This window comes from Staurois parvus, unplaced genomic scaffold (assembly GCF_062004578.1).
Source record: "Staurois parvus isolate SC_StPar_1 unplaced genomic scaffold, SC_StPar_1.0 ptg000530l, whole genome shotgun sequence".
Taxonomy (NCBI): domain Eukaryota; kingdom Metazoa; phylum Chordata; class Amphibia; order Anura; family Ranidae; genus Staurois; species Staurois parvus.
In genome coordinates, this window is record NW_028318326.1 from 7,894,523 (window position 1) to 7,919,428 (window position 24,906).

A 24,906-nucleotide genomic window follows, 5' to 3' on the forward strand; every position below is an offset into this window, starting at 1 on the left:
ATAGGTGGCACTGATGGACACTGATAGGTGGCACTGATGAGGAGGCACTGGTAGGTTGCACTGATGGGCATTGACAGGCATCACTGATGGGCACTGAAAGGCTGCACTGATACATGGCACTGATAGGCAGCACTGATACATGGCACTGATAGGCAGCACTGACTGGCACTGATGCGCACTGATAGGCGACACTGACTGGCACTGATAGGTGGCACTGATTGGCAGCACTGATAGGTGGCACTGATAGGCATTGATAGGTGGCACTGTCTGGCACTGATGGGTGACATTGAAAGGCAGCTCAGATGGGCACTGATATGTGGCATTGATGTGCACTGGTATGCACTGATATGTGGCACTGATGGGCACTGGCACGTGGCACTGATGAGCACTGACAGGTGGTACTTCTGGGGCCACACTGATCATCAGGGCACACTGATCATCAGTGCGCTGATGATCAGTGTACATGTCCCCTCCGCGGAAAGCCGATTACCGGCTCTCCTCTCTAGCTGTCAGCGTGACCGCTCGAGAGGAGAGAAATGCTGATAACCGGCATTTCCATGTTTACATGTGATCAGCTGTGATTGGACACAGGTGATCACATGACCGAGCCGTCATCTTCGGCTCTTTTCGTGATCCTCGGACACAGCGCACCGGCGATCGCCGCGCTGCGCGCTCCCTGAGCTGCGCATGCACAGTAAGAATGGTAGGACGTCATAGTCACGTTACAGGACTGGGTCTTGGCGGGCGGAAAGTATTAAGGAACGTCATTATCCACATCTTATAGACTATAGTACAGAAAAGTCAAATGCATCATACACTCTAAAGTAGACAATCCATGAACACAAGAAACCCACCATTGCTATGTATCCTTCACTGCTTCCATAGACCTAGTGATACACAACACTTTCAAGCCTCCTGATCCTCACATGATCCAGTGGCAAGAACTAAAGATTGAAACTAGTGAGATATCACTTTGCTCTGACACAGACTCCTTTCTCTCTCTTCCTTTGGTTACTTTGTAGCAATACCAGGGATGAAGGTGAAACAATGGTGCAGCACCACTTGCTAAATAAATGAAGACCTTTTTTTTTTTTTTTTAAAAACACAAAGCAGAATAAACAAGAGATAAAAATATGTCTTAAGAATTCGCACTTTGACCATTGTTCAGCTATTGCCTTTATCAGGACTTACCTGGCCTCCAACTGCATGTTCAGTCTTGAGTGATCTTGCTTTAAAAATCAATTTCAGGCAATGCTAACTTCTGCATTTTGAGTATAGAGTGCAGAAGTCAAGGTCCTGTTGAGCTTGCTTTTATTTGAGACAGTGGAAGAGTGATCCCCACACCCTTTCAAGACCCAAGACCTACCATGTTTGTCTTTTTCAGCCAAGCTGCTGTTGTCACTTACCAAAGTATTTTCTGTATATTATTATAGAGAATCCACTAGATGGTGCATGATGCAATATTTGTCATATGACTCAAGTTTGTCTTCCATGTTTTATTTGAAACATTTAGCTATGTGATAGTGTGCTGCCTGAAGTACAAGAGACCTTATCGCTATGATTACAGACTATTGAGGATTGGATTGGGGCCATACTTTTATTTTTTTTTTTTTTTCAATCCAAAATGGAAAAATACATAGTATATAATAGAAACCGCATTCCTTTTGCATTTAAATTATTTTTCTCTTTATAGGGCTGTAAGGGCACTTAAAATAAACTAATTCTAACATTGCTTAAAGCTGATTTTTATGGACTTGCTGGCACATGAGACTCTTTCATAGTGTGGTTGTTGTTGTTTTTCCCCTTAGATTGATGTGCTAAATAAATACTTATTCCTGACCTCTAAGCCAATGATCTATCTAGTCAACCTCTCTGAAAAAGACTACATCCGCAAGAAAAACAAGTGGTAAGTCGTTATAGGACAGTATTATTCTGTCTGACACTTGTGTAAGAAAATCACACAGACAATGTTTCACAAGCATGAAACGACCAGGTAACATATAATATACCCAGCTATTAGGCTGTCTCTCTCAGCTCCAGATTGAACTAATACAACTAGTTTTCACTGCTCTGCCAGGGCATGTACTTTGGGGATATTAAAATAGTGACAGTGATGGAAATACCTGGTGACTGCTTCTTTTAAATGCTGCCATTTATCACTTTTTATTGAGACACACTCAGAGGAGCTACATAACCTCAAAACATAAATGCTGCTTTTAAGAAAGCATTCTGGGGAGGGAGCTGCTATTAAATAAACATATAGGGTCTCACCAGGTACCTCTTGATCTGGCATTTATTGTAGGCCGCAGTGGATGTATGCTGTTCTCAGCACATTGTACAGTTGAAGATAGACACTAAAGAATATTGTGTGCTTTAAATGTAATTTGTGTTACTTAAAGCTCAACACAGCTATCATGTTTGTATAGATGGGTTCAGGAGGGTGGTGGCTAATTGAGTGATGGAGTGTGTAGTCTGTTACAATAAAGACATTCACAAAGCAGCCAATCAGAGTCTGCTTTCTAGAAAGCAATTTGTTGATGTAGACAGCATTTCCACTTTTTTGCAGTTTGCAGTTTTGGTTTTTTTGGTGTTTGTAGAATCAAGATATGAAGTCATTACACCCTTGTGTTCCTGTTTTTTGGTTTATGATTTGACATATGATTTAATGAGTTTCCGAAAGAATCCAGAAGAGTAAATTGATTGTACACCCAATTTTGAGGTCCTGAGTAGAAAGTTTAACACACCTGGTTTAGCTACAGAAAGGCACATTAGTCAGGGAAATAACAGCTATTACACAGCCATTCCAATCAGGTCCACCTATCAGTTGTTCAGGCATACCTGATCTGAAGGTCCATGGAGCGCTATGGACAGGCGAATGTAAACCGACTTGTGTTCATTTACACCCACCCAGCTCTGAGTCCACCCAGGCCAGGAAAAAAAATAGAAAAGGGCTGCATCCATTAATCTGGAATGGATCGGAGGTAGACTGATGTAAATGGACAGGGGAGCCTGTTTACACTCAGCTGCCTGTAGAGCTGACAGGGGTCTACCAGGCAGAAACTGAATGGGCACAGATGTCAAAACACCGATATCTGTCCCATTCGGCTCCCCTAAATGGGGGATCCCCCGCTCATCAGAGTGGACTCTGCTCCATGTGAAGTGACCCTAAAAAGTTTCTGTAATATACCAATACGTACATTTTGATGCAGGGATTGGATTATAGTGTAAATATGAGCAAAATTTAAAAAATGGCATATATGTTGCATTCTGTCACTAGTATTGAATGTAGATATCCTCCTGCGCTTTAATGGATGATACAAATCTGCTTATAGCTGCTGCCACTCAACTTAAACCAATAAGTGTAAACACAAAATATGTATAAATAGTGAAGCGCTATATAAATTTAACACTTGTGCAATACTATGGTGCTTTGTTATTGCAAACCGTGCCAACACAGTAGTGCTCAGTGGAAAATCTAAGATTGCAATTAATATATATTGAACAATTCAAAGTGAACAAACCATTGAAATATAGTGAACAACCAATGAAAATTGTGATAGTGATTCTTAAAAAGGGGAGGATAGCATCACGTGCTAATTAGCCAATATATGATATAAACACACAATATATAAATAATATATGCACATTAAATGAAAAATAGAACAAAGAACATCTGTGAAATTTCAAAGCATAAAGTCCATGCAAGTGAAACTGTGCCAACGTGATCTTCACTCTGGTGAAAAAGAAAAGGGATCCTCTAATGGCAGCAATGCCTGCTCACCTCCACACCCTGACCCACACAGGGCCAAAAGGCTATGATTCACAATACCAGATCCTCTCATTTGCGATCCTCATCAAAGGGACCATGGAATGGAATATAGACTTCTCTCAAGCGCACCTTATCCACTCCACCTCCACTCAAGGCCATATACATAAGACACAAAACAAAGATCCTTCCATAGTGCAGTAATCTTTTTATTGGAAAGTAAACAAAACTACTATTGCACTCACATGTACTCCCAGCAAAAAACGCCTGTCACCACATCCTATGGGTGTGCTGCATGGTAACAGGGTAGAGCAAGATGGCCGCTGCATCCGGAAGTGCGTCACCTCGTACCGGAAATGGCGTACCAACGCGTTGCGTCACGTACCTCGTGTCTTCATCAGGTTTTTTTTTTTTGTTTTTTTTTTTTAAATTTACCTTCAGCCTCAATCCAGCAAACTTCACTGGGCAGGTCTACTCCTAGGGACATGTCATTTCCTCTGATAAATTACAATGGAATAGCCATACTCATGATGGCTTAAATTGGTTGCTCAGAGTACAGCTTTCCCATATGACTAAATGGGACTGCGATGCCCAATGCAAAGAGACCAGTTTTCAGAGGAAAGGCTATCCAGTTCAGGGCCGGCTGAGCACAAAGAACAAAACTGGATCAGGACTGGCGGGATTACAAAAAAAAAAGTCTGCTTCAGAAAAGCTGGGAGTTCTTTAAGCCAGGGCTTGAAATTTAAGCTCGCCAAATGCGAGGGGAAATCCCTTTGTGGTGAACACAGATGGTGCGGGTTGCTTGCAATGGAGTGGGTGGCTTGCAATGTGATCCCCAGGCTCCGGGAATTGATTTGCGTTCCACTTGTGCTCCAAGCCTCGTTGTGAAGGCGACTTCCGGTTTCCGACTTCCAGTTTCTTCTTCGTCGCGACGGGGGATACGAGGAGAGGCCCGCTCTCCACCTCCTTGGGGACACGAGGAGATGCCTGATCTCCACCGCCTTGGGGGATACGAGGCCTGCTCTGCATCGCCTTGGGGGACATGAGGCCCGCTCTCCACCGCCTTGGGGGAAAATGACTTGTGTATGGCCAGCTTAAGGTGAGCTGCTTGCATGCACACTTCAGGTCGTTACTCATTGTCACAGTTAGAGTGGAGCACCACTCAATTGTTTTAAGTTTTGTATAGAGAGAAAAAGGGCTAGAACTTATGTATTTTACTGTTTTCTGTGTCTGGCCTGGTGAGATTACAAAGACTAGGAAATTGGGTACAATGCCCCACCATTTACACTGTTTTTGCCAACATCCCAAATATTGAAACAGACAGCAACTATGGAAATATCACGCTGGGACTTTGAAAGGCAAAAAAGTGTGTACACAGGTATAAAACAATAAATGTTTATTGTAACAAATTATTTTTTGATAAAAAGAATCGAAAGACTCAGTGAGGTTGAGCTGCAGTACAACAATGCATGACTTAAAAGTAGAAAACATACATGGTGTTCATATCCTGACAGTCTCTAATTATTACAGACTGTCAGGATATGCACACCATGTATGTTTTCTACTTTTAAGCGCCAAGGGGGTGTGGTTGGGGGATGGGCTGGGGGTTGGGTTGGAGGTGGACCTGGTCAAGGTTGGGTGGGGCAACAGGTGGAGAGTAAGGTTTGTGCCTGGCTAGTAGGTCTAGACTCGAAAATTTTAAGCCCTGCTTTAAGCCATATGTGTTATAAGCTTTATCCCAACCCATGTAACTGTCACTTTTGCTGGACAGCTTGGTCTGTTAGAGGAAACAGAAAATCAATAGATATATTTGCAGGACCAAGAAGTGTTTAAAACTGTTTCGGGGCTAGCCAAAAAAACAGACAGATGTAGAATGCAATATTCACACACACACACACACACACACACACACACCGAGAAAAAAAAGAAAACTACCATTAGATTTTCCACCAGGCTAAATTAAGAAAATGGTTGGTATCATAAAATCGTCTCGTTATTTCAAATGTTTTCTAAAAGATGCATGTCTTTCATCAACATGGTCACCCTGTTATGCCTATGACCAGCATTAGAAAACACTTGTCAGAAAATTTTCTTGTTAGCTGTTATTTTGTGCCCATGTTTCTTCATAATCCTTGAACATGTCTATATTTCCATCTTAAAGTGGTTGTAAGGCTAGAAGGGTTTTTTATTTACCTTTAAGAATGTTACCCCAACATTTTATATTCATGATTTGTTTCTGTTGTACCATGTACTTGTTTTAAAAAGTATCCTGTTCTCGTTGTATTGCTTTTTTTGTGTGAAATACCTGGTGATCCTTCCAGTCCGACTGCTTTCCAATTTTAAACTGACCACACTAGACATGAAAGCACATCCATCCCAGCATGGTCAGTTTTCTGGCTACACAGGGAGAACAGCCTGACTGTCCTCCAATGGTCAGACTTGTGCTGACATGTTTCACTAGGAAGATCAATATATTTCCGTTTCTCCACCCCCACCTCTCTAAGCCCCTTATAAACAACAACACAGAGAGTGCACAGGCTCTGGTGCAATACTTTTAAATAAGAACAGATTGAAACAGATAAAAGCTCAAAATAAATGTACTCACAACAATGACTTGTGCATGACATGCCATTGCGGAGTGCTGTACAACCAAGTCCTCTCACCATCTCCCCGGTGAAGCTCTCATGACAGTGCAGATGTGTGTACAATCAGGAGGAGCAGCCGCTTGTACAGCGCTCCGGCGATTTATAGGATGACATGTCATACACAAGTCATTGTTTGTGAGTGTGTTTAGTTTGAGCTTTTATGTTTCAATCTGTTCTTGTTGAAAGGTATTACACCAGATCCTGTGAGCTCTCTCTGTTGTATGTTTCCAAACTTCAGAACCCACTGATTTTGGGATCAGCAAGGCTGTAGCAATCCAGGGAATGAACCCTTTCAAGAATACATTTCTTGTCTAGAACGTTTTGCTCTAAGCCCCTTATACAGCTGGGAACAGAGATTATGTGATCGCTTATAAAAATAAGTATATACACACACGGAAATGTTTTGCCTTTCATTTTTAAAGTGAATGGGTTGTTTTACAAGGTAAACTTGTAAATGGACTGTTCCTGATGTCAACATGCTCAGTGCATGCTCCATAGACTGGAAAAGTGGGGAAGCATGGTTTTCTGTAGGATTGGTGGGTCAGGTGATTATGAGATTTATCCTCACCCCTAGAAAAAATGAGCAGCTAATCCATTTAGTGAGGGCACTGCATGGTAAAAAAAGCCAAAACATTTGACTGGAGTTCTGCTTTAAAGTAAAAAAAAAAACTTGTGTTCTGCTCTTCCCCTAGCCAACCCTTATACTTACGTAAACCAGATCTCGATCCAGCACTGTAGCGCTCTCTCTCCTCATAGGCTCAGAGAAAGCAACAGTAACATTGACTTCTGCTGCTGTCAATTACAGCCTGTAAAGAAAGGGCGGGGCTGAGCTGTGTGATGCATGTTATTGGACACACACCGTGCATCTCGGGAGTGAGCCTGCATGAGTGCCCCCATAGAAAACCGTTTGCTGTGGCGGGACTCAGCAGGGGGAAGGGAGACAGGTGCACTGGCAAAGGATCGGGGCTGTTTTGTGCAAAATCTCTGCACAAAACAGGTAAGTATGACATGAAGTGTGTATGTTTGTTATTCAAAAAAAAAAAAAAACTGTAGATTTGCAAATAGTTTTAAGTCAGTCAAACAATTACATCCATTATGCTTGGGCACTGTCTGTTACTGGAACAATTGTTTTGATTTCTACTGCTGCATCACGAGTCTTGCTATGGTATGATTTTAAGAACAATAACATAGTTACTGCTTATGGAATATATTTTTACATGAATGATGATTGAGCCTTTTGAAGGGAACTTTCATTATATGGTTATATACTAGAAGATGTGGTACCCAATTAAATATGTAAGGATGCCACTCTATTCCCCCTTCTCTCATTTGTCTTTTTATCATAGAATATAAACGTTATTTTTACTAGCAATACATTGAGGTTACGTGTGGCCAGTCTCAATGTAAATAGTGGGAGTAATAGTTGTTTTTATGTAAAATAACACTTGTTGTTATTTTTCTGGCTCTTTAAAAGCCTTAGGTATTTTTTAATCTATTTGAACTACAGAGAAGTCTAGGCTATTAAAGGTGTACTTGACATCTGCTTTAAAGTAGTTTTGTATGTTTCAATTTACTACAGCTGGTTGTAGCCATAAACTACTGCAGTCTTTTTTTTTCTGCCTGATTGTACCTAGACAAGTAATTGACAGGGATTTAAATAGACTAAAATGTGGAACTTTTATCAAAATTAATATGAATCTGTAGGGCACATGTCAGTATTACCAAATTAGTTAGCGTCCATTCTTGCCATGAATTACATGAAGCATAGGAAATTATCACAGGGTCTCTGACTACAGATGGAAACTTTGCAGGTTTTTACCACTATTAGAAGCTGCAGACAAGCTGTTCTTTTCAGTCAGACAAGCACCTGGCTGGCAGAATTACAGTGAGGTAAAGAGATCTGCAAGATTCAACTGTGAAGACAACCTATATATAAAGTGGAACTTTAGTCAGAAAAGTAAGTCCTGCTAGATCACTTCATGCTGGCCCTTTTTGCAGGTATAGCTAGCCAAACATTACAAATTAGTGCCCTTACTGTTTCAATTCCAGTGCACTATCACCCTGCTGTGCACATGTTCGGTTGCTCTCCATTTTTAGGCACTGTGCCAAATTTGTGAGACCGATCTGCTGACAGTCTAAAGATTTACTGCTGCTCAGGGGTTCTGGGCTTTAGCAAAATGGTAGCCTCCAGAAAGAAGAAACAGGAGCAAATCTGGTGACAATTTACAGCACACTGTAATTTTGGTAGCATAATTATTGATGTGGATTGTATGTTCTTTGCTAAAGAAAATTAATTTTTATCAAGTTGTTATGGGTAAAGTTACGCTTTAATGAGTAAATTTGACTTCCCTATGTGCATATATAATTGTAAACTTCACATGGAGACAAGATTTTTAAACCGTTAAGGTCGACTTGTCAATAAGGTTCATATTTTGTACGTTCATATGGAAGTTAGTGAAATGCTTGCCATGAATGAAGAAAAAGTGCTGATCTTTAAACATACGTAGCTCACATTGTGTATGGCTACCAAGAGTATTGTGGGTGTTTTACACAAGTCTACAAAGAGTTTACTGCTTTCAAAGTGCATATATTATTACAAACTATACATGGAGAAAAGATTTTTAAAACGCTAAAGTCAACTTTTCAATAAGGTTCATATGGAAGTTAATGAAAAAAACTTCCTCTTGTTTGCCATGAATGAAGAAAAACTGCTGATCCTGTAAGTAGATCACATTTTGTATGGCTACACCTCTCAAGTTTACAGAGAGTTTACTGCTTTCAAAGTGACAGACCTGCAGTGAGGTAGGAGGATCATCAGAATATAATACTGCAGAAAGCAGAACCTGCATATGTAATAAACAAATCTGATGACTATGTTCATGTATAATATTTACATAGAAGCAAGGCTTCAGAAACATATTTTTACCCTGAATTGTCACATGCATATCTAAAAACAAAACATTAAAAATAATATAATGACCCTTTAGCACACACTGACAAGAATATTTTTAAATGGACCACACTCACATGTATCCTGAAAAATACATTAGGAACACTATAGTTTCCCTTCAAAGGAGTAGTAAAAAGGGTTGCTATGCAGGAGGTTTTATGCAGCTACTTGGCTACAACTAAAATTTCTGGAAGCCTGTAAACTGTCCACTAGCCAAAAGTCTAATTATCTATGCAGCTAGGCCAGAAAGCCTAATGACTTCTGTTAAGTCTATCCAGCTCTGTACAATTCTACTGATTCAGTGGCCTTAATGATGAATACAAACTTACTCTAGATATACAGTGTACATATAAATAAAGGTCATTGGAAATATTTGCGATATTAGGCTAGATAGAGGAGGAATTGGAGTACATTTTATTTGTCTAAAAATAAACTGGTCAGGTCAATGTTGAAAGAATTTGTATATTTTATGGCTAATGTTATCAATTAAAATTCGAATATCTGTGTTCCCCTTAGCCAGTCAGAGATAGAATTTTTTAGTTATTCTGTGTTAACATCATGCAGTTCAGTACTCTTGCTCTGTTTCCTGTGGGGGACATGTTAGATATAATGTGATGACTAAAAGTGCAGTGCACAGTATTTGCAGAAAAAAGGAATGCGATTTTTCTGTATATTTACTTTCTTTATTATGGGCAGTATATGAATAAGTTCATATTGATATTTGTGTTTTTGCCAGGAGCTGAAGCTTTTCAGTTCCTTTTCACATGTTTTTAAGGCTCCTTTCACACAGGCGATCTGATCAGATCTGCATGTGAGATTTCAGGCGGTCCTGATCGGAAGGTCCATACATTCCTACGGACAGGTGTGTGTAAAAGGACTTGTATCCTTCTACACTAGCCTACCTCCAGAACCCAGAGCTTTTCTGCAGAAAAAAACACCGACATGCCAAAATGCTAGGAAATTGTAGCGCTTGAGTGTTCATTCATTTCAATGGCCAGAATAAATTAATATTCTGGCCAATGGAATGAATAAATGCCCAAATGCTTGACATGCCTAAACGCACTTACAAATGCCCAGTGTGCAATAAGCCTTACTCTTACTGCTGTTTGTCCATGAAGGGAAAACTCCTTAATGCAATACAGAAGATAAAAATATTGGTGGTTTTATCCATTACCTACATTTTCCAAAAATTTTAAAAAGGCTTTTAGATTTATATAGCCCCTCTGGCTCTCTCTTGAGAATTCAATGAAGTCACTTGACTGGGAGTGCAGGGTTAGATCTCGGTGTAATGTGTAAGCAGTGACAGATGGCAGGAGCTTAGGAAGCAGTGTGTATGCATGGAAACAGTGATGGACTTTCTATTAAGTAGAATGGATAAAATTGAGAATCCAGGTGTGAGAGAATGACAACTTCATTATGGCCTTCTGGAAGGAAGAAAACTGCGGTGGGATGCCTGTCATTGGACTCTCCAAAAGACAAAAGAAGCTGTCCTGTGTATCAGTATCTCACCAGTGCCTAACAAAGCTCAACTATCCCTTTTGGGTGTCATTATCATTTGAGGAGTTCTTTGTGTGGACGTAAACAACTTTCAAATTTTTGTAAAGCTGATTAATAAATAAACCCCCAATATTCTTACTATTGTAGCTGCTGAGAAAACCTCAAATCACTGTGACAAAAAGAAAACCTCATGTATTTTTGGAACAGAAACTCTGTAGCCTTTTCATGGTTAAACTATAAAGTTACCCAAATCAATGCAAATGTTGACCCAAATATCTGATTCTTCTTCAAATCCACCCACAGGATTTCCATCACACTGTAATTCGTTAACTCTAGTTAGGTGCACATGGTTTCAATTCCACGTTAGGAAAAAAAAATGCATTTCCATATGATATCAAAGAGCAAGAGTGCTTTAAACTGAAAAAAAAAATAAACATTCAGACATAGAAAGCCAAAACAATAATTAATATCACATGGCTTTCCCCTATAAATTATTAGAAAAGGTTATATGATAAGTTGTGCAACTTAAATAGACCCAGATAATGCTGGAATGTTTTCAGTTGTTAAAAAGAGACTTTATGCTAGTTTTGAAGAAGTAGTAATCTATATTTAAGTTTAGTATTAAAATGTCACTGTGCATACATAGTTAATTGAAGCTGCTGGCACCTCTTATATACTGTTGACAACTGACCTTTTAAGTTTTGCATGGGAGTATGATCTTTTTGCTTTTCATATCTTTCAGAATCTCCTTTGGCTAGATTTCTCCACTGTAAGGGCTGGTTCACACCAGATGCAGTCCAGTGCGGTTTTAATCTGCATCAAAAAACATGCTCAATGTATATTGTGCATTCCAAAGGCCCTAGTTCACACCAGTAGAATTTGCTGCATTTTTTTCTCTAAAGAACACATCTGAAACACTGCAAAACACATGGAAAATGCACCAGAATGCATAAGTCCTGAATTGAGATGAAGGAAAAGAGGGTAAAAAATGCCTAGCTACAAATCAAATACAGGTGTACCTCAGTTTACAAATGCCTCGGTTAGCGTAATTTTCGGTTTATGAATGAAAATCCATTGAAAATAATGCATTGGTGTACGAATTTTGTACACATTTTTTTCATGCAATACGAAGTGTATGTCGGTGCCAATTTTTAAATGCAATTGCCGGCTTTTTTTTTTCTTTTCTTGCAGCTGTCACTTTCCCTGGAGTTCAAGGAAACATTGTTTCTTTTAACTTGGGGAAAGAAACTAAAAAGAAACTTTCTCTTTTAGCTGGGGGGAACATGACAGCTGAATCTCTGAGCTATAGTGAAGACAAAAAAAAAGCGGTAATTACATTTAAAAACTGGTACCATAATAAATAAAAAAACGGCGTAGGATCCCCCCTCCCATCCATACCAAGCCCTTCGGGTCTCGTATGGATTTTGAAGAACTCCCACACCAAAATTAAAAACAAAATCCATACCAGACCCTTATCCGAGCATGCAGCCCGGCAGGTCAGGAAAGGAGGGTGGGGACCGAGCGCCCCCCCCCTTTTGGGGCAGGGGGGGGCTCCCGCCCTAAAGCACCTTGTCCTCATGTTGATGGGGACAAGGGCCTCTTCCCCATAACCCTGGCCGGTGGTTGTGGGGGTCTGCGGGTGGGAGGCTTATCGGAATCTGGAAGCCCCCTTTAACAAGGGGTCCCCCGGATCCCACCCCCCCATGTGAATGAGTATGGGGTACATGGTCCTGATACTCATTCACAAAAAACAAAACGTGTAGCGTGAAAAAAGACAGGACATGGTCTTTGACAAGTCCTTTATTAAAAGAAAAAACTAAAAGAATGTCCCCCGCAGTAGATCCAACGTCAATCACGATGCCCTCCACAGCCCCGAAAAAAAGAATAAAAAAAAAAGGCTCCGCTTTCGACGATGATTCCCAGCTGTCTGCCTGCTCCAGTGGTTTGACAGTTCTTAAATAGGTAAGGGGCGGGGCCACCCAGGGACATCACCCGAGTGACCCCACTCCATGTGACATGATTGTCACATGCGAAGACCCGAAGGGCTTGGTATGGATGGGAGGGGGGACCCCACGCTGTTTATTTATTTTTTTAATTGACGGAAATTCTTTTACATTCAGCTGTCAGTGGGGAACCCCGCTGATGGCTGAGAGATTAACACATGGCTGTCACTACTAAAATACCACATGACTTGATAAAATAACTCATGCTGTATTTTAGTAGCGTTTACTTTTTTCTGACCTCAGGAATGGATTAATTGGTTTTCAATGCATTCCTATGGGAAACGGCGTTTCGGTTTACAAATTTTTCGCTATATGAAAAGTCACGCAGAACGAATGAAATTCGTAAACCGAGGTATGCCTGTACACATGTAAATACAAATGAAGAGACGCATCTGGAAATTGTGGGGTGAACTGGCCCATAGTCTCAACTATTTTTCTGCCGGTTTTTAATGAGAGTTTATAAAGAATCCCTAGTTGTTTAGGTTTTTAATGCCCAATGAGTGGAACTGCGGATTCCAGCTTAGACTTGTCTGAGTCTTCTGATGTTTGTCTTCTCACATCTACAGACTTTAAGGTTGATTTACTAAAGGAGTAGAGTGCGTTTTAAAAACGTTTGCATTTTAAACTGAATGTTCGTGAATAAGGTAAACCTTTTTTTGTTTTAATACCCAATAATCTGCAAGGAAAATTGTATATTCACGCTGGTAACTGAAGAGTGTCTCTTTCTGCCAGAAACATTTGTAATTTTAGTTTGCTTGTGCGCAGTGGTCAGTGGGATGGCCCGTTATGCCTTTCTTTGGAAAGGCTTGTACTGTTATTTATTGAATTTTTTGTGCATGCATCAAAACCCTACATTACAGGACTTATAGTCCTAGATATAAAATTCCTCACCGGTGCTTGTACATACAGTTTTTTTTAAAAACACACTTTCTCAGGACATCACCACTTTTTTGCAGTCTTGTCATTTAGGCCTCATGCATAGTGGGTGTATGCATGCTCCAGTGTTTAGCTGTGGCGGAAGGGCACAAGTTCACTGTTCAGCCCTGCTGATGGCAGGCTGTTAACTCTATGAGGGTTTGATAGCTGCTTCTGCTGGAATGAGCTGAAGAGTGCACCTAGCAGTATTTATGTTTGGGGCACTATGCGCCAAGGGACGAATATACAGAATGCAAGTAGTCTGCATTCTGGACATTTGCCTCAGGTACATACTACCCTGAACAGAAGTACCACTGAATGCGCACTGCCCAGCTGTCTGACTCCAGATTGGAACCTGTATGCGTCACATTGCATTGCCCAGAAAGGACCGTGCATACACAGGGAGTAGAGGGGGGAACAGGAGAGTGGTTTGCGACCTGGTTACCTCTTTCTCTGGATGCATGTAGGTGCCAACTGGAGGTGTGCAGAAAAAGGTGGCTTCATGGGATCCTGTAAGGGGATGGAGCCACCTGAACACAGGACCCAGAAAAACTGAATTTGGGGAGAGGATGAAAAGCAAACAGAGGCTTACAAAGTCATCCACACAGCAAATTTGGTAGGTGCTTATGTCTGCAGCACTAAATTGTTTTTACATATGTTTTTCAAATAAAAAATATACTGCTTAGGGGGAGTGGAGTCTAAAGTGTGTGTGTGTGTGTTGTATACATTTTTCTTCTAATTTAAGTCTAATTGCTGTGGCTTACTGCACTTTGGCTGACTACCTATAGTTGTTAAACCGATATGCCTCTAAATGATGAATCTCTGTATTTTGCTCTTGTGCATGAGTGTCACACCTGTGTTGGGATGATTACAGGAGGAACTGTATTTGTTCCTAATGGTGCAGTAAACGCCATTCCCAGACCCTCATGGCAGACAGTCTACTCAGAAGACGCCAGTATACCATTACCTGTCTCCAGGCGCCTTTTTCCATTCAGAGACTACTAATAATGGTCACACTCTTACTTCCTAATCATTGCCAAGCTTTTTGCCCCGAAGAGAGACAGTACATTAACATACATAAGAAAACTCCAATATTCCTAGGTGTGTTGATTTTAGAATGTGCCTGTTCTATGCATAGTGAATTACCTCCTTTTTTTTAAATGCACTTATTTAATTTTGAACTCTGGTGGACGTTTGTGAAATTGTCGTCCTAAGATCAAAGGCTATGCAGTTGAGTGATGTTCGTAACCATTTTCGGCACAGTTTTGGCCACCTGCTGTTGCTATTTTCCCTCCAGCTAACCATTGAGCACCCCCTGCGCATCTCTGCTCGTAAAACATGATTGAGGAAGTATTTCAGATCTATTTATGAGCCTGTAGCAGGGCATGATGGGACGAGGCCTTCATGAGTCACATATACAGCCTTAGTGCATTCAGTAAGGATATCTAACCCTGTTTCATGCATTGTATTTTGAAAAGTTAAGATGGTACTGTAAAGCACTGTGCACACTGTTGGCGTTGTATACGTCCTGTATAATATATGCACCTATATAATCATAAATAAATATATATATATATATATATATATATATACACACACAGCGAGGAACAGAAGTATTTGAACACCCTGCGATTTTGCAAGTTTTCCCACTTAGAAATCATGGAGGGGTGTGAAATTCACATTGTAGGTGCATTCCCACACTGAGAGACAGAATTAAAAAAAAAGTTCAGGAAATCACATTGTATGATTTTTAAAGAATTTATTTGTCTTGCACTGCTGAACATAAGTATTTGAACACCTAAGAAACAGCAAGAATTCTGGCTCTCAAAGACCTGTTACTGTGCCTTTAAAAAGTCCACCTTTACTCCGCTCATTAATCTAAATTAGTAGCACCTGTCTGAGCTCTTTAAAGACACCTGTCTACCCCACAGTCAGTCAGACACCAACTACTACCATTGGCAAGACTAAAAGAGCTGTCAAAAGACACCAGAGACAAAATTGTGGACCTCCACAAGGCTGGACAGGGCTACGGGGCAATTGCCAAGCAGCTTGGTGAAAATAGAAATAACTGTTGGTGCAATTGTTAGAAAATGGAAGAGGCTAAAGACGACTGTCAGTCTCCCTCAGACTGGGGCTCCATGCAAGATCTCACCTCGTGGGGTATCACTGATGATAAGAAAGGTGAGGAATCAGCCCAGAACTACAAGGGAGGAGCTGGTCAATGACATGAAGAGAGCTAGGACCACAGTTTCAAAGGTCACTGTCGGTAGAACACTACGCCGTCATGGTTTCAAATCATGCATTGCACGGAAGGCACCCCTGCTCAAGTCATCACATGTCCAGGCCCGTCTGAAGTTTGCCAATGACCATCTGGATGATCCAGAGGAGGCATGGGAGAAAGCCATGTGGTCAGATGAGACCAAAGTAGAACTTTTTGGTCTAAACTTCACTCGTGTTTGGAGGAAAAAGGATGAGTTGCATCTCAAGAACACCATCCCTACTGTGAAGCATGGGGGTGGTAACATCATGCTTTGGAGGTGCTTTTCTACGAAGGGGACTGGACGACTGCACTGTATTAAGGAGAGGATGAATGGGGCCATTTATTGTGAGATTTTGAGCAACACCCTCCTTCCCTCAGTCATTGAAGATGGGTCGTGGCTGAGTCTTCCAATATGACAACAACTCGAAGCACACAGCGAGGATAACCAAGGAGTGGCTCCGTAAGAAGCATATCAAGTTCTGGAGTGGCCTAGCCAGTCTCCAGACCTAAATCCAATAGAACATCTTTGGAGGGAGCTGAAACTCTGTGTTGCTCAGCGACCGCCCCGAAACCTGACAGATCTAGAGGAGATCTGTGTGGAGGAGTGGGCCAAAATCCCTGTTGCAGTGTGTGCAAACCTGGTCAAGAACTACAGGAAATGTTTGACTTCTGTAATTGCAAACAAAGGCTTCTGTACCAAATATTAACACTGATTTTTTTTAAGGTGTTCAAATACTTATGTTCAGCAGTGCAAGACAAATAAATTGTTTAAAAATCATACAATGTTATTTCCTGAATTTTTTTTTTAATTCTGTCTCTCAGAGTGGGAATGCACCTACAATGTGAATTTCAGACCCCTCCATGATTTCTAAGTGGGAGAACTTGCAAAATCGCAGGGTGTTCAAATACTTCTGTTCCTCACTGTATGCGCACCATATGAGGTTTAGGGTTTTACCTCTGAAGCCGACAATATTTTAAAAAAATAATCTTGTTTATTCTGTGTGTTTATTGATAAACCTTCCAAAGCATAACACTGCCCAGACAGTATATTTTTTTTCCTCCTCTGAATCTTTTTATTAAAAGAAACCTTTTCTAATGTAATACATAAGCTGCCATTGCTAACCTTTCATTCTGACAATGCCAGTCGGCTGCCTATCATGCTGAGCCATTATCTTCACAGTATGAGTCACTGACAAGCATGCAGATCAGGAGTTCTGGGTCAGTACCTCAGCCAGAGACAGCCAGGCAACGAAAATGTTCAGGAAGGGGTCAGCAGTGGCTTCTTCCTAATATTTATCTGTATAGGCTTCCTTTAACACAGCGTGTTTTTGCCCACAGATACCACTCTAACCACATCTTTAATCATGAAAGTATTATTTGAACATATCCCACAGTTTTATGTGCGCTAAATACAAACATGACACATAAATCATAGAAAATAATTATTTTCCTGTCTTTGTTGCATCTGTATATAATGTAAACTATATTATACAGTACATCAGAACAATAATAGAGGGTTGTACATCTGCTGCATTCTTTTGGCTTTTGAGACATTAAGTGGCATAGCAGGAACACTTGAGAACGTGGAAGGAACCACTTCAAAGTGCACCAGCCATCCAATCTAGACCTCAGGATTAATGACCACAGCTCGTCCTCTAATATGGGGTTATGAAATTTAATAGTTCAAGAAGTGACCATGTAGAACAAAGCTTTACTCAACTCTTTTAACTCTTCATACCCTGATTTATTAGACTCAATGCCTTGTACGAGTCATTGAGCACTATATGGTCTGATCCAAACACATATTGTATAATATTCTTATGTCTAACAAATCTTATTACGGTAACCTGTATATAGGTAATATGAAACACCCGGGCCTTGCTCTCTGATAGTTCCAGTTGCTTAGAACTGATTCTATAACTTCCATATTTTGTGTCACTGACCCAGGACAGGCATGTACTTCAGACGTGCTGACTTCATACTGACTTTACTTGCCGATTGCTTGTGCTAGGTCATTGACTCAAAGATTGGTCAAAGCAGTGGAAACTGCAGTTCAGTGTTTCTGATATGTATAATAATGCACCTAGGGAAAAAGAATCCATTGACAGTGTACAACATTGGGGGTACAGTGTTGGCCAGCACTACAGAGGAAAAGGATTTGAGAGTACTTATTTCAGATGATTGCAAAAGGAGCAGTGTGGCCAGGCAGTGGGAAATGCGAGTAGTATTCTAGGATGCATTACTAGAGGGGTCACCAGCAGGAGAAAGGAGGTCCTGATTTCTGCATATAGATCTTTAGTGAGACCCTATTTAGAATACTGTGCCCAGTTCTGGAGACCTCACTTACAAAAAGACATTGATAAGATAGAGTAAGTCCAGATACGGATAACAAAAATGGTGAAAGGTCTCAGGGATAAAACCAGGAAAGACTTCAGGAGCTTAAAATGTACAGTCTAGAGGGAAAAAATTAAAGGGGAGAGACATGATTGAAACCTTTAAATACATCAAGAGGATGAATAAGGTTTAAGAGGACTGTATTTTCAATATGAAACCAAGATCAAGTACACGGGGGCATGACCTCAAACTAACTGGAGGAAAGTTCAAAACTAATCTTAGAAAGTAGTATTTTACTGAAAGAGTAGTTGATGCTTGGAATAAGCATCCAAAAGAAGTAGTGAGTTGGTCAACAATAAACATGCTTGGGAGAAACATAGATCTATAAAAGTAAAAAAAAATACAAAAACATGTATGTATAGAAAAAAAAATGGGCAGACTCAATGGACCACTGTCTTTTTTTTTTTTTCTGCTGTCACTTTTCTATGTTTCTATTCAAGTCAATGGCAGCCAGGAAACTTTCACTTTCAAAATCAATGAGAAGATTTCCAGAATAGAACACACTTTTTTCAAACAATACAACATTTCCAGCACTATGACTACATATGTATTTGTTTTTTGTTTTGTTAAAACCAAAGTCCAACTTTGGATCTTTTTCTTATTTATTACAAGCACTTGTAGTGCCAACAATTTTTCCAGTGCTTTACATACTATACATTCACATCAGTCACTGCCATCAAATAGCTTACAATCTAATCTCACATGCAAACTTTCATGCACACACATATTAGGCCCAACTTAGACAAGAGCCAATTAACCTACTAGCATGTCTTTGAAGTGTGGGAGGAAACTGAGATACCCTGATGAAACCACCGCAAGCACAGTGGCGAACATTCAAGATCAGTGCTGAATCCTGGCTGAGATGTGAACCAAGGCCCCTTGTATTGCAAGGCAGAATTGCTCACCATTAAACCATTATGTGGCCCAGTCATGTTGATACAGCTAAAGCAGCTTTCAGTGCTCCCCTCTTTTTGCCATGCTATGCAGCCCAATATCTTCTATTGTAATCAATGTTTTTTTTCCCTATTTGTGGGTTGAATGTGCCCAGGTTTAGCCAACTGCTGCTTCTGTGCACTAATCATTGTGGTACACCCCCTTTGTTCACTGGACTCTGTAAGTTGCGTTGGCACATGTATGTGGCTGAGGCCAACTACACCTACACCTGCAGCATTGTCACAGGCTGTGCTTTGTTAATGGTTAAGCACATGGAGGGAGTGAAGGCACAACACCAAGAACTGATGTCTGTGATACACTGTTCCGATGTAGTAGGGAGTTGCAAGTGTGGCTCACACTGTACATTCCTGAAGCAGCTCAACACATCTTACAGAGGGGCTTTACAACTAAGCAAACACTTAGCAAAACTGTGGTTTATGTAAAGGTTAAGGTGCCCAGAGTTGGGTTTTAATCTCCACAGTGGGTAAGCAAGACTAGGTACTTGCATATGCAGCAGTTTACACCCATGAACATGCTCAGAAACATTAACTTGACATCTTCCCAGAGTTTTGGGGGAACCATAAAAAGCTGAAACTTAATGTGTACAGCCATATTTGCAGACACATTTAAGAACCCTCCATTATATGTTTGTGTCCCATTCACACCGTGTGTGTGTGTGTGTATACAGTGCTCAACATAAATGAGTACACCCCTTTTGAAAAGTAAGATTTTAATCAATATCTCAATGGGCACAAGGACAATTTCCAAAATTTTAACGAAACTGAGTTTTATAGATTATTTAGCTCATTACATGAAAGTAAGGTTAATAATATAACTTAGAATACAAAATCTTGTGAATACACCCCACAACAAAAACTACTACATCTAGTATTTTGTATGACCTCCATGATTTGTAAGGACAGCACCAAGTCTTCTAGGCATGAAATGAACAAGTTGGCAACATACTGCAACATCTTTTTCCATTCTTCAAGAACAACCTCTTTTAGAGCCTGGATTTACGTGAAAGTTATAGCATCTATAAATGGTGTTATATATATACTGAAATTTAAATTTTTTTTTATACTAGTAATGGCGGCGATCAGTGACTTATAGCGAGACTGCGGCGGGCATTTTGACAAAGGGTGAGAACTAACTGCCACTGACATCCCCAGTGACACTACAGTGATCAGTGCTAATAAAAAGCACTGACACTGTACTAATGACACGGGAAGGAAAGGGTTAAATTCTGGGGCGATCAGAGGGTTAGCTGTGTGTGTTTTGCTGTGTTTTACTAGGGAGACATGCTGTCTTGAGAGGTACAAAATGGCATGTCCATGCTGACAGGAGAGAAACCTGTGTTGTTTACACAAAGGTAACAAACAAGAGATCCCTGTGCTCAAATCCCAACAGCTAGTGCATGCATTTATCCATCAGGTGCTAAAGGGGTGTAACCACATATTAACACTAGAAATTCTGAAGGACCCTCTGCACACTGGTATATACCGTTTCAAGCAGACTATGCAATAAACTGATATTTAGTTCACACATATTGCAATACATGCTTAAGCTGGCCAACTGTATCAAAGTAATCCCTCTATGGCCAGTCCCACTCTGCTCTGCCTACGCAAATGCTGTATTGCAATATGTGTGCACTAAATATCCCTATTTGTTGCATAGTCTGCTTGAAAGGGTATATACCAGTGTGCAGAGGGTCCTTCAGAATTTCTAATGTTAATATGTGGTTACACCCGTTTAGCACCTGATGGATAAATGCATGCACTAGCTGTTGGGATTTGAGCACAGGTATCTCTTGTTTGTTGTATTGTTGGGTCAGTAGCCACACCTGAACCTTGTAGCTCTCCCCCATTGTGTCTTTTCCCCTATGCTAGCATTGTGTCCACAGTAGCATTTGCGTAGGCAGAGCAGAGTAGGACTGGTCATAGAGGGATTACTTTGACGCAGTTGGCCGGCTTAAGTATGTATTGCAATATGTGTGAACTAAATATCCCTATTTATTGCATAGTCTGCTTGAAAGGGTATATACCAGTGTGCAGAGGGTCCTTCAGAATTTCTAGTTTACACAAAGGTCTCTCCCGTCAGCTTTCCCTGATAATTGCTGAATGCCGGCCGGGACCTGGTGATTGAAATCTCTAGCTGGCAATAGCAGCGTGGGTTGGGTGGTGTGCGCGCCCCCTACCCGGAAAGGCAAATCACGCGTGTGTATATATATATATATATATATATATGTGATTTTGCGCAGCCCTGCTGCCCTGTAGCAGTACTTCTGCTATAGGGCGGAGAACAACCGGTTAAGTGTAACACCCTTTTATAATGAACTGTCTGCTGGACACCTATTTAATGAATAATTAGACTCACCTGTAGTTGAATTCGCCCAACAAATAAATTCAGAATACTAACAAATACAAAGCCATCCATGCCTCAAGCTACATCATTCACCTCTTCTCATAATATCACCCATACTGCTTTTTCTGCTCTTTCCAAGACCACCTACAATCTAGATCCCTTATTACCTCCTTACATACTCACCCGCACAACTAATTTAAAGCCTCTCCCATTCTCTGGAACTCCCTTCCCCAATCTCTCTGGCTATCTCCTGCTCTGCCTTAGGCGAATCTTAAAAACGTATCCCTTTAGGGAAGCCTATCCCACCTCCATTTGTACATTTTCTCCATTAGTTTATCCCTCACAGTTATTGCCCTTTGTATCACCCTTCTGTTTAGATTGCAATAAGCTGGGCCCCTCACAACTATCCTGTATTGGATTGTAACTGTAGTGTCCCTTTTGTAAAACGCTGCGCAAACAGTTGGCACTATGCACTCACCTAGGTGCGTCTTATGGTCAGGTGCGTCTTATGGAGCGAAAAATACGGTATTTGAGTTACTGTTCTCTTTCTATCATCTTGAACTAGTCTGCCAATTCTCCTTTAACCTTTGACATCAACAAGGCATTTTCGTCCCCACAACTGCCACTCATTGAACATTTTCTCTTCTTTTGGATCATTCTCTGTAAACCCTAGAGATGGTTATGCATGAAAATCCCAGTAGATGAGCCGTTTTTGAAATACTCAGACCAGCCCATCTGGCACCAACAACCATTCCATGTTCAAAGTCACTTAACCACTTGCCTACTGGGCACTTTCACCCCCTTCCTGCCCCGACCAATTTTCAGCTTTCAACGCTGTCACATTTTGAAAATTGTACAGTCATGCAACACTATACCCATATGAAATTTTATCATTTTTTTTCACACAAACAGAGCTTTCTTTTGGTGGTATTTAATCACTACTGGGGATTTTATTTTTTGCGCTATAAATGAAAAAAGAGTGATCTGTGTTGATGAGACAGCACTGATGAGGCGGCACTGGTGGGCATTGATAAGAATGCACTATTGATGCTGCACTGATAGGCGTCACTGATGGGCACTAATAGGTAGCACCAAAGGGCACTGATTGGGGGCACTGACAGGCGCAAATTGGCAGCACTGATGGGCAGCCCTCCTGGGCACTGATGGACGGTACTGATTGGCACTTTTGGGGCTCCACTGATAATCAGTGCCCTGATTACACTGTTCAACAGGTAAAAAGTTTTGGGCATAAAATTAGCTAATCTTACATAATTTTGGGGTGCTGAAAACGAAAATGACCCTAAAAAATGTTGATTGGCTCTAGTTTCCATGATATATTCACCCATCTAATGACGTAAGCCATTCAAAATTATGATGCAACTTCAGCTGCATATTGCGCAATTGATACTGGTGACCAATAGAAAATTGCATGTATACTGAGATGATGCAATATTAGCCTTTAATTGCATCACTTCACTGCATAAAAGCTGCAGTATCTGTAGCTGATTGTAGTTCGACAGCGTCTTTACATTTCGTTTTATGCTTATATAGGCTACTCAGTAATGCCTCGAACTTGTGTGAATAAAGCAGATAATTTCTGCTATATTTGCGGTGAAATAACTTTTATCTCACAAAAAAAGAGGATAACAGGAATGATTAAGAAAGCCTACAACTTGTATTTTGGCTGCAAGATAGGAGACCAGGACAAGAGCTGGGCACCACATATATGCTGCAATTCTTGTGGGACGGCACTGGAGCAATGGTTGAATGGAAAAAAGGCATCTATGCCTTTCGCTGTGCCAATGATTTGGAGAGAGCCAACAGATCATGTTAGTAATTGTTACTTTTGTATGGTGCCTCCAATTGTAAAAGGGCTAAATAAGAAGAAAAAGTTATCTGTGCACTATCCAAATATTCCATCGGCAATACGTCCAGTTCCTCATGGAGAGGGGCTACCAATTCCTAAAGCACCAGAATCCTTCGTGGTTGAGTCAAGTGAGGAAGAACCTGAAGCGTGTAGTCACGTGCAGTTGTAAGAGATAGCCCTTTCCTCGAATACAAGAGAAAAGCCAAGAGAAGCAAAACCGACACAAACTGAAGACAAAACTAGTGAGAATCCTAAGTATTAAAATGATTCAACTTAGCTTATGGCTATAATTTTTCTTGGTAATCCTATGCAATATATTATGCCATTTAGGCTTTGTTATGTAGTCAATATCACTTGCTTTATATTTGTGGAAAGACATCTATCTATATAATTATTGTGCATTATGTAGTCATTACGCCTATAGTAGAAAACTTTCCGTTTACAGAAAAACTAGAGCCAATTGACAAATTTCATTGTTATATTTGAACTCAGAATGTGAAATTCATTAAGAAATGGATCCTTTTGTTTCCAAAACTGGCAAAAAATAAAAATTTGTTGAACAGTGTTATCAGAGATATCTCCTTTGACAGTTGTCGGTTATGGGCAGTACTTCCTCACGTTGTAACAGCGTCAGGAAAGTACTGCTGATAGCAGGCAAGTGTATTTACATGGTGGTCAGCTGTGATTGGATACAGCTGATCACGTGGTAAAAGACCCCTGTGGTTGGCCTCTTACCATGTCATGTGATCATCTGTCTCCAAAGAACACAGCAAACACAAACAGCACTGGGGGTGCATGGTGAGGGGCACGTTCTGGGAGGACATCATATGATGCCCTCCCAGAACTGGACGACCGCACTGTAGCAGTCATTCAGCTATAGCGTGGTAGGGAAGTGGTTAAATCCCTACCAAGCAATTGAACAGGTGTACCAATAAAGTGGCCGGTGGGTGTATAAACCCCAATATAATATTCCATCGCTGTTGTGTGAAATGTATACATGGCTCTGCTTCTCCTACAGTATGGCCCTGCAAGACAGATTGGGATGAAAAAGGAGGTCATGTGACCACAACTCAGCAATTTTCAAGATATAAATGGGGAAGAAATATTTTTTTCAAGTAGGTAGGTGTGTAGGGAGGAAAAATTAAATGTTTCTTGTTTTCTTTGGTTTTTGATATTGGATATTGCAATTGTCCTCATTCCATCCATCCCATTCCTCAGTATTAACCTTTACCGAAAGGTGAAAACATTCAGACTACTTTTGAAGGAGATACTGACTCTTAATGATGGAATGATCAAATTTTTAGCATTCAGG

At 40.6% G+C, this 24,906-nt stretch overlaps 1 protein-coding gene across 3 annotated transcripts in view; it reads left to right on the top strand.

Annotated features, from left to right (window-relative positions):
- OLA1 (Obg like ATPase 1) overlaps positions 1 to 24,906 on the top strand; it is a 282,107-nt gene that overhangs the window by 186,955 nt on the left and 70,246 nt on the right. For all 3 annotated transcript variants that reach the window (XM_089690486.1, XM_089690485.1, XM_089690484.1), the window contains exon 7: positions 1,809 to 1,906. In XM_089690486.1, coding sequence (XP_089546612.1) covers positions 1,809 to 1,906 — 98 coding nt within the window. The remainder of the gene's footprint in view (positions 1 to 1,808; positions 1,907 to 24,906) is intronic.